This window comes from Drosophila persimilis, unplaced genomic scaffold (assembly GCF_003286085.1).
Source record: "Drosophila persimilis strain 14011-0111.01,24,50 unplaced genomic scaffold, DperRS2 tig00001153-arrow-arrow-pilon, whole genome shotgun sequence".
In the NCBI taxonomy this organism is placed as follows: domain Eukaryota; kingdom Metazoa; phylum Arthropoda; class Insecta; order Diptera; family Drosophilidae; genus Drosophila; species Drosophila persimilis.
The window spans coordinates 65,075-74,555 of NW_020825429.1; the positions used below are offsets into that span (position 1 = coordinate 65,075).

At 42.9% G+C, this 9,481-nt stretch overlaps 1 protein-coding gene across 1 annotated transcript; it reads left to right on the plus strand.

The window, feature by feature from the left end:
* The first annotated feature begins 7,645 nt into the window (after positions 1-7,645).
* LOC113566874 (trypsin-3-like) lies at positions 7,646-8,621 on the plus strand. The gene is made up of 3 exons (XM_026994038.1): positions 7,646-7,842; positions 7,909-8,182; positions 8,235-8,621. Exons 1-3 carry the CDS (start codon positions 7,646-7,648, stop codon positions 8,619-8,621), a joined length of 858 nt encoding a protein of 285 aa, XP_026849839.1.
* The last annotated feature ends 860 nt before the right edge of the window (positions 8,622-9,481 follow it).

The window sequence follows — 9,481 nt, forward strand, 5'->3', positions numbered from 1 at the left end:
TCGTTTTACTTCCACTCGAGGAAGGCCAAGTCAAATTTGGTCGGACAATGCGACAAACTTCGTTGGGGCCAAGAACGATTTCTGGAGCTAAAGAAGCTTGTCTGAGCGCACCGCATATGAAGGAGGTCCATGAATCCTGCTCGGCTGACTCGATCGACTGGCATCTCACTCTTTTGCAAGAGCGCGCGAAGTAGCGTACCTCCGCGCAAAACATCTGCAAGAACGATCTCATTCTGGTGAAGGACGAAAATCTTCCTCCAATGCGTTGGCCACTGTCGTTAAGGGCAAGGACGGAGTGTGTCGCGTCGCTGACCTGAAGACATCCTCAGGAAACATCAGGAGGGCCGTCACTCGGCTATGTTTGCTGCTCCTTAAGGAATCTGTTGAGAGACTAGCTCCCAACGGGAGGACTATGTTCGGACCAGCCGCTGAAGAATAACCGTAACTTTAAGCATTATTATTGTATGAGCAGAGAGAGCCGCCTATGTTGTAAAACGTTGACTTTCCGCAGAGCTGCTGCGCTCTCCCGCTAAAGGGGCTCTCTGCCGCCGCCACTTCGGCAATTACTTTGATCTGCTGCCGCCACCTCGGCAATCACTTTGATCTAACGCCGTCGTCTATTTTTAGTTCTATGCTAACCCCTCTCCGCATTGGTTGCATATCGATCTCGCATAAATTTTATCTGGCCATAGCAAGCAATCGGCTTGCGCTAAGATTAAATACGAATTATAAAGTTTAACCCAAATTCTCTTTTCATTTTGAAACAAATATGTGCCAAAAAAAGCTTGGCATCTCAAACACTCACTATAAACCGTATATCTGAAAATTTCGCCCCACCACCTTTCGCCCCGACAAAGAACGAAAATCTGTTGCATCCACAATATTGCAGATTGGAGAAAACTAAAAACGCACAATCATAGAGAATGACCATATCTATCCGGTTGCTGAATCTGGATCAGAGCGGATCGATTTTATAGCCAAAAGGCACAATTTAATTTTCAGTGGCTACGCAGCGCCCGACGTCACGCTCAGACGGATTTTCTGTCTCTCTCGCACGCACTCTTTGTCGTGTCGTTTAATATTAGCGGCGTCTGCCGGAGGAGAGCCATACTGACTTAGTATCGGGTATAACTGTAGAGTTGCGGTGTCCGCAGCAACTCACAACGTTCCCCCTCGTTTTTGGACGACCCCTTTGGATCTCTTTAAAACATCCATACGTCTCTTGCTGATTTTGCCGTTCTCCACGCTGCTGTAGGGCGCCAGAACGAACGAACCGGATTATTTTATCAATGCTTCTATCTTCAAATGAAAATGAAAAACGATGGGACGACCAAATACGATCAACACCATGGAAAATAGCACTACTAAATGCTTCCATTTGAGTTATTGTACGGCTACGAGCCACGTGATGTCCTTAAAAACACATTAATCTTGAACCGAAAAGCTACGAGCAGATGCTGCGACTACAGTCAACGATCATAGGGCGGCAGCTAAGAAACGTTATGATGCCAGACATTCCAAGCCAACTACATATAGCCATATATAGCATACATATATGTAGGGTTGGCAGCCCTTTAATGAGTATCGATCTATCGCTAGGGATAGTCAAGGGTAGAGGAAGATATATCGATAGGAAGTAAGAGTTCGACTGCGGGAGCGAGTAGACGTGCAGAGAAGAACGTGTTAAGAAAAAGAAACTTATTGTAACCATTTATTAAAATAAAGACAATACCACGATGTGTGGCTTATATTTGATGGAGTTTCTGGAGCGGATTCTTACTCACTTGTAGGGAGCCCACCAAGAATCCCTACAATTTGGGGGCTCGTCCGGGAAAGAACCACAAGTGAATGTGTATTCGTGTACAAGTTGCCAATACCATCAAGTTTTGCGCAACATTGTGAAATCACGACGAACGAAGCAACGAAGATCAGACGAAAGCAGATGGCGAGAAGCGGCTGTGAGAAACGAAAATAAAGAGGAAAGAGGACGCAAAACGACTCCATTCGTTTTCGTCAAGGTTCAGAGAGCAGAGGTAGCTAACGACGAAGAGCTACAGAGCTACAAAACGACGAAGAGCTACAGAGCTACAAAACGACGAAGCTACAAAACGACGCAGACCCGAAAACGACGAGGAAAGAGGACGCAAAACGACACTATTCGTTTTCGTCAAAGTTCAGAGAGCAGAGGTAGCTAACGGCGAAGAGCTACAGAGCTACAAAACGACGAGGCTACAAAACGACGCAGACCCGAAAACGACGAGGAAAGAGGACGCAAAACGACACTATTCGTTTTCGTCAGAAGAGCAAGGCAAACGGGAAAGAGTGAAAAGCCAACGACGAAAGTACGGAGCAAAGAGGACTGAAGAGACGTTCAGATTGCGAACGTGCAGAAAAGAGGAAAGCAGAAACGACGAAACAACAACAGTGGTACTTCGCACGGCCACGTGCGGCTTGTATACCCTGCGAACGACAACGACGTGAAGAAGACAGAGAAGAAGAACGCATCGTTTATCTGCGTGTATTGGAAAAGACGATTCTCACACCTGATGTCTGTATACGCAAGTATTGAATATACAGAATAGATTTAAGGTGTTGCAAATTTTAGGAAGCGGATTTAACGTAAACTATATTTTAGCTAATTGTAATATGCAACGCGAAGAAATCTTAGACCTAACCGTAGCAGAGTTGAAAGAAAAATTGAAAGAGCTACATCTGCAGCATTCAGGTGTTAAATCAGTTTTACGGGAGAGACTATATTCGTATTTTAGACTAGATCAAGACGAAAACGAAGAATCTGTATACGAAGAAACGATCAATATAACTGGGGACGAACAGACAGAAGACGCGCCAATTTTAAATTCGGTAGGAGAAGCAGCAGTTGGTAGTTCAGTAAACATGGCGTTCATATTAAGAGACATCGAAAAATCCCTTTCAGCATTTACGGGCAATGGTTCTCCGGATGTTGATGACTGGCTACGTGATTTTGAACTTAATGCCTTAACAGTGAATTGGAATGATTTGCAAAAGTTTATATATGGCAGGACATTAGTGAAAGGTGCAGCGAAATTATTTTTGAGCAGTCAATCAGGCATTAATGATTGGAATTCTCTGAAGGAAGCACTAAAAAGTGAATTTAGTGAGAAGTTAACGGCAAAGCAAGTTCATAAGCTATTAGAAAATAGAAAGAAGACCCATAAAGAGACTTTAATTGAATATTTTTATAGCATGTGTGCCTTGGCAAGTCAATCCCAGCTTGATGAAGAAAGTATTATTGAATATATTATTGAGGGCATTCCAGACTCCAAGCAAAACAAAAGCTGTCTGTACCAAGCAAACAATTTTAAAGATTTTCGTGAGCAAATTAAGATTTATGAAAAGATCAGTGCAAATCAAGGAAGTACGATAAAGGCAAACCCAAAGTTTGAGAATAGTTCGGTAAAAATCAAGGATGAAAGGCGTTGTTTCAAATGTGGAGGTAGTAATCATATTGCAAAGTATTGCAAGGAAAGTGCCGTCAAATGTTTTAATTGCAATCAACTAGGTCACAAGGCAAATCAATGCGAGGCAAAAGGTTCACGAATGGCAACAGAGAAGAAAATTTCAAATGTCCAGCAATTTTCTCAGACCTGTTTTAATCGGGCTTTTAAGAATGTTGAAATCGGTAATGAAGATATCACTGCATTGTTTGATTCTGGCAGCGATATTTGTACCATGAGCGAGAAAGTCTACAGAAAGATTTTCCCAGTTGCGTTGAAAAACGATATAAAAGAATTGATCGGAATAGGAGGCAAGAAAATATATACTTTGGGTTCATTTAATGTTGTTACTAAGTTGGATGACGTTCCTTTGGAAATGTGTTTCCATGTAGTCCGTGACGATGATACCCTGTACGAAGGTGTAATTGGAAGTGATGTTCTTGATTTTGTCAGTGCAAGCATAGGGAAGAAAGGAGTTTTCTTTCATTCAATAAATGACATCCGTCAAGGGGAGGTTGAAGTTCCACCGGAAAAGGAGTATGTTAGCAGTAGTTCCACTAAAGGAAGCCGCAATCTAGAGTTCATTAAATATAGTGATACTCAAGTGAGCAGGCCTCCGGATTCAGGGAGCGCAATTGATGAATTGGAAAAGACGTTCCATCAGATACTGTCGAGCAATATTATTGAAGAGTTTTCACGAGGAATAGACCTGTCGCATTTGAACCGTGAGGTGAGGTCAATAATAGCAGGATTGGTAGAAAATTATAAGCCCGTAAAACCAGAAAACAGCCCTGTTGAAATGAAGATAATATTGTCAGATGAAGTACCGGTCCGTCAAAGACCTAGACGCCTACCTTACGTGGACAATGAGAAAGTCGATAAGCAGGTCAGGGATTGGTTAAAGGAGGGAATAATTCGCCATAGTGTTTCTGAATACTCGTCCCCTGTAGTGCTTGTCGCCAAGAAGGATGGCTCAAAAAGACTTTGTTGTGATTATAAAAAACTTAATGAAAAGATAATTCGTGACAATTTTCCAATGGCGTTAATCGACGATGTTTTACTCAAGCTTCAGGATGGACGTGTTTTCACTACGTTGGACTTGTGTAATGGGTTTTTTCACGTGCCAGTACATGAGGATTCTCGTAAATATACCTCTTTTGTCACACAGAGTGGACAGTATGAATTTAATTATGTACCATTTGGGATGACTAACTCCCCTCCAGTATTTATGAGTTACATATATGCTGTTTTCAGACCATTGATAGATGACGGTATTTTGATTTTGTATATGGACGATATTATTATTCCATCAAAGGATGTGCAAGAAGGACTTGAAAAATTAAAGAAGGTGTTGAGTATCGCAGAGATTTCAGGATTGCGCATAAAATGGGAGAAATCGCAAGTGTTACAGCGCAAGGTTAATTTTTTGGGTTACATAATAGAGAATTCAACGATAAGACCATCTCAAGATAAAACTTCGGCAGTTGAAAATTTTCCAACAGGAAACAAGTTCAACGCTATTTGGGCCTAACTTCCTATTTCCGTAGATTTGTTAAGGATTTTGCTGTCGTGGCCAGACCACTGACAAACTTGATGAAAAAGGATGTTTCTTTCAAAATGGGTGAAGAAGAGTTGGCATCATTCAATCAGTTGAAAGTTTATTTATCCTGCTCTCCTGTTTTAAAGTTGTTTAATCAGAAGGGCAAAACTGAAGTTCACTGCGATGCAAGTATGTATGGGTATGGAGCTATACTTTTGCAAATGGACTCAGAGGATCAATGTTTCCACCCGGTAGAATATATGAGTCGTAAGACAACCCCAGCTGAAGAAAAGTATCCTTCATACGAGCTTGAAGTACTCGCTATAGTGCAGGCTTTAAAGAAGTGGAGAGTGTATTTGCTTGGGAGAAAGATAAAAATTATTACTGACTGTAATGCTTTTGCGTTAACGATGAGGAAACAAGATGTTCCAGTTAAGGTATCTCGTTGGGCCATTTTTCTTCAGGACTTCGATTATGAAATTGAGCATCGTTCAGGGACAAAGATGAAACACGTCGATGCATTGAGTAGAGTGCATTGTTTGTTGTTGGAAGATTCACTGAGACATCGAATAAAGCAGGCTCAACGTCAGGATATTTGGATATCAGCAATTTGTAAGGTGCTAGAGTCGGGTTCTTACGACGACTTTTATTTGAAGTATGACATTTTGCACAAGGATCCAGTTAAAGAGTTGATCGTAATACCATCTGGGATGGAAAGCGAAATCATAATGATTGCTCATCGTCAGGGTCATTTTTGTGTAAAAAAAAACTATCGATTTAGTGCAGCGCAAATACTTTATTCCAGAGTTGTTAGGAAAAGTGGATAGGATTGTTAAGTCGTGTGTGGAGTGCATTGTGAGCGACGCAAAATGTGGAAAGAAAGAAGGGTATTTGAATGTAATTGACAAATCTGATGAGCCTTTGCAAACGTATCATATTGACCATATTGGACCGATGGAGTTGACTAAGAAACAGTATAACCACGTCCTAGTAGTTGTCGACGCTTTTTCTAAATTTGTCTGGCTTTATCCAACAAAGAGTACAGGCGCTGATGATGTGGTTGATAGGTTGCAGAAACAGGGCGAAGTTTTTGGAAACCCGAAGCGTGTGATCACGGATAGAGGCACTGCATTTACTGCTAATGTTTTCGAGGAATATTGTAAGGAACAGGATATCCAACATTTGCTGATAGCGACAGGAGTGCCGCGTGGTAATGGACAGGTAGAGGGAATTAATAAGGTCGTTACTACTATGTTAACAAAGCTTTGCGCAGAAGATCCGAAAGCCTGGTACAAGCATGTTGGTAGGGTACAATCGTTTATAAACTCCACTCCTCCGAGAAGTACCAAGATATCCCCATTTAAGATTTTGACAGGTATAAAAATGAGGACAAAGTATGACAGTGACTTAGAAAAGCTTGTAGAGGAAGAGTATATTTTAGAGCTGCAGCAGGAGAAAGAAGAAATTCGCAAGATAGCCAGAGATAACATAGTGCAGATACAAAATGAAAATTGCAAGTCGTTCAACAAGTCCCGGAAACCAGAAAAAGAGTACCAAGTTAATGATATGGTAGCTATTAAGCGTACCCAATTTGGAACCGGATTGAAGCTAAAGGGAAGATTCTTGGGTCCTTATATTGTGACGCGTAAACTAAGACATGGACGGTACATTGTTGAGAAAGTGGGTGATGGTGAAGGGCCTTTGAAGACCAATACGGTGGCAGAGTATATGAAGATGTGGTCTCAATCATTCGGGTCGAATGATGAGTCAGTACGGCCGAATGTAGGGTTGGCAGCCCTTTAATGAGTATCGATCTATCGCTAGGGATAGTCAAGGGTAGAGGAAGATATATCGATAGGAAGTAAGAGTTCGACTGCGGGAGCGAGTAGACGTGCAGAGAAGAACGTGTTAAGAAAAAGAAACTTATTGTAACCATTTATTAAAATAAAGACAATACCACGATGTGTGGCTTATATTTGATGGAGTTTCTGGAGCGGATTCTTACTCACTTGTAGGGAGCCCACCAAGGATCCCTACATATATATAGGTGACCTTGTCTTAGTCGAGAATAAGCCGTATTGTCAACAAGGTGCTGCCAAACGACAGATATCTAGTGGAAGATATCCCTCATGCACAATGGAAGCAAAGGCACCACAAGTCGGTGTATTCATCTGAAAGGATGAAAAGTTGGTGCGAACTACCACCCGATGAGCCAGATGATGATGACGATATGGAAGGCGACTCATCCCAAGGATCTTGCGAAAACGCTGCGAGTTGTCAGGAAAGGCCGACTGTGACGGTCTGCTAGTTAACAGAAACTGTAACCCTACGGTGCTGTTATACGCACGGTATGTCCATCAACATCGATATCTATATCGATGTCAGCATAAAGATCATTAGCGATAGATTGTCGGGTATAAAGGTAGAGTTGCGGTCGCAGCAGCAACTCACAAGGTTCCCCCGCATTTTTTTTATATTCTAGATTCCCACTGGTTTTCAAGTCAAATCATTTAAGGGGTATGTCTAACTTATTTACTCGTAAATGGAAATTCGTTATCTATCCGGTTGTTTGTTCTTTCTGTTGCTGTTTCTCTCGCCCTCCACCTACACCGCTAATGCTGATCATCCGATGAGTCGGATCCCACGCAGTCGGGTGAAACGGATATCGACACCTTTCTACGAAGAAGAAAAGACATTGGAAATGGCCAAATATGTGGTGTCCCTGCGATCGCGTACACCTCGCAAGTACTTTGGAGACAATCATTACTGTGGCGGGGTCATTGTATCACGTACGTTCATTTTGACTGCGGCCCACTGCACCATGGAGTAGGTATTTTCCATTATTTCTTTGCTCAAAAGGAACTTGATCATCGTTTACCTTGGGGCCCAAAGCAGTCGCAAGATCATGCATCGTGCTCGCGTGTTGCTCGTCGTCGCGGGGACGCCCAATCGATTGAAGTTTTGGCGGGGTAGGACTGTGAATGCTCCGGTGAAGGATGTCTATGTGCCCGAAAACTTTACCATGTTCAATACGAACAACATTGCCCTACTAAAGCTGGCGATAGAGCTGCCGGATAATCCGTACATTGCCATTGCCACTTTGCCTATCCATGAGCCCGAATATAATATCAATTACACACTTCTCGGCTGGGGACGCGTTTACAAGGTGCGCTTCTCTAATATATGTTATATACATTTTTTACAAATTCTCTTGGCAGGGTGGGCCACTGGCCTCCAGCATTCTGCATGTCGATGTCTTGCTATTGGATCACCAGACCTGCGACGATATGCTGCACACCTTCAAAGACGAAATGATGTGTGCTGGAAATCTGGAAAATGATCAGGATGAGAATCCCTGTGCAGGCGATACTGGGAGTCCCCTGCTCTTGAATGGCACGGTCTATGGCGTTGTCAGCTACCGCATCGGCTGCGGATCGAAATCTCTTCCCTCGGTCTATACGAATGTCTTTGCCCATAAGGAATGGATCGATGACATCATGAAAACTGATGATACCGTTCGCTTGAATAGCAATTACCTTAGCATGATAGCAGCTATATTTTCTCTTCTGAATGTCCCTCAAGGGAGGCCAACAATAAATTTCTGAATTGTTTGTGCGGTTGATTTGGCCATCAGGCATACATGCAGTCATGATGTTCATGTACCACATCTGCTCTCTGATATCACTGTACAGAACGTAGTCTCCCTTGATGGAGATTTTTCACGTCGACAAAGACTACGCCACGATGCATCGCGATGGCTTGAGGGTTCGATGCCCAAACCATTGTTGTTGGCTTCGCTAGCTCGACAAAGCGGTGTGTCCATACCGTCCTTGTTCGTATGCTGCGCACCCAGACACCGATGTAGCAGTTCATGCTCATAAGACCATCCTCAACGCGACCCTCAAGGCGGGGTCCTTTACAGTCCCAGTTTCTCCGAGTCCTAGTTCTCTTGCAAAACTCTGCAGTTCGTTGTTTCTGCTGGACCCCGACGCAGATTCCATCTGATCAAGATCTACTCAAGATAAACATACTGTCTGTAGGGGGACGGATCGAGGCTCAGTAATCCAACGACGACATTGAAGATCTTCCGGAGCGCATGGAGTTGGCACAGTGCGCGGCAATCAATTTGTGCTAGCCTGAACATCCTCCCCCCTCTTTCAAGATTGTAAAGTATAATTTGGGGCATATGGCTGGGTGCACGCCCTTACAGATCAAGCACGTACAGATCAAGATTCTAGCATATTTTTGAAGTCGATTCGCACATTCAATTCATGTTTCCAAAATGACATCATTTGGAGCAACAGAAATAGTTAACAATAATGCTGCAAACGGTCAACAATTTAATTCCACGTTCTAAATCAAGGGCCAAGTTTATCCCAAAGTGGGCTCATTGCTGCCAATGCCAAACGAATCCCAAAGCTGGGATTGGACAACCTTGAATTGGTCGAAGGTGCTCCTGAACATG

Coding starts and splice junctions, on each gene's coding strand:
- LOC113566874 (XM_026994038.1), top strand. CDS start 7,646: ATGAGTCGGATCCCACGCAGTCGGGTGAAACGGATATCGACACCTTTC. Junction 7,843..7,908: donor GCGGCCCACTGCACCATGGA/GTAGGTATTTTC, acceptor TGGGGCCCAAAG/CAGTCGCAAGATCATGCATC. Junction 8,183..8,234: donor GCTGGGGACGCGTTTACAAG/GTGCGCTTCTCT, acceptor TTCTCTTGGCAG/GGTGGGCCACTGGCCTCCAG.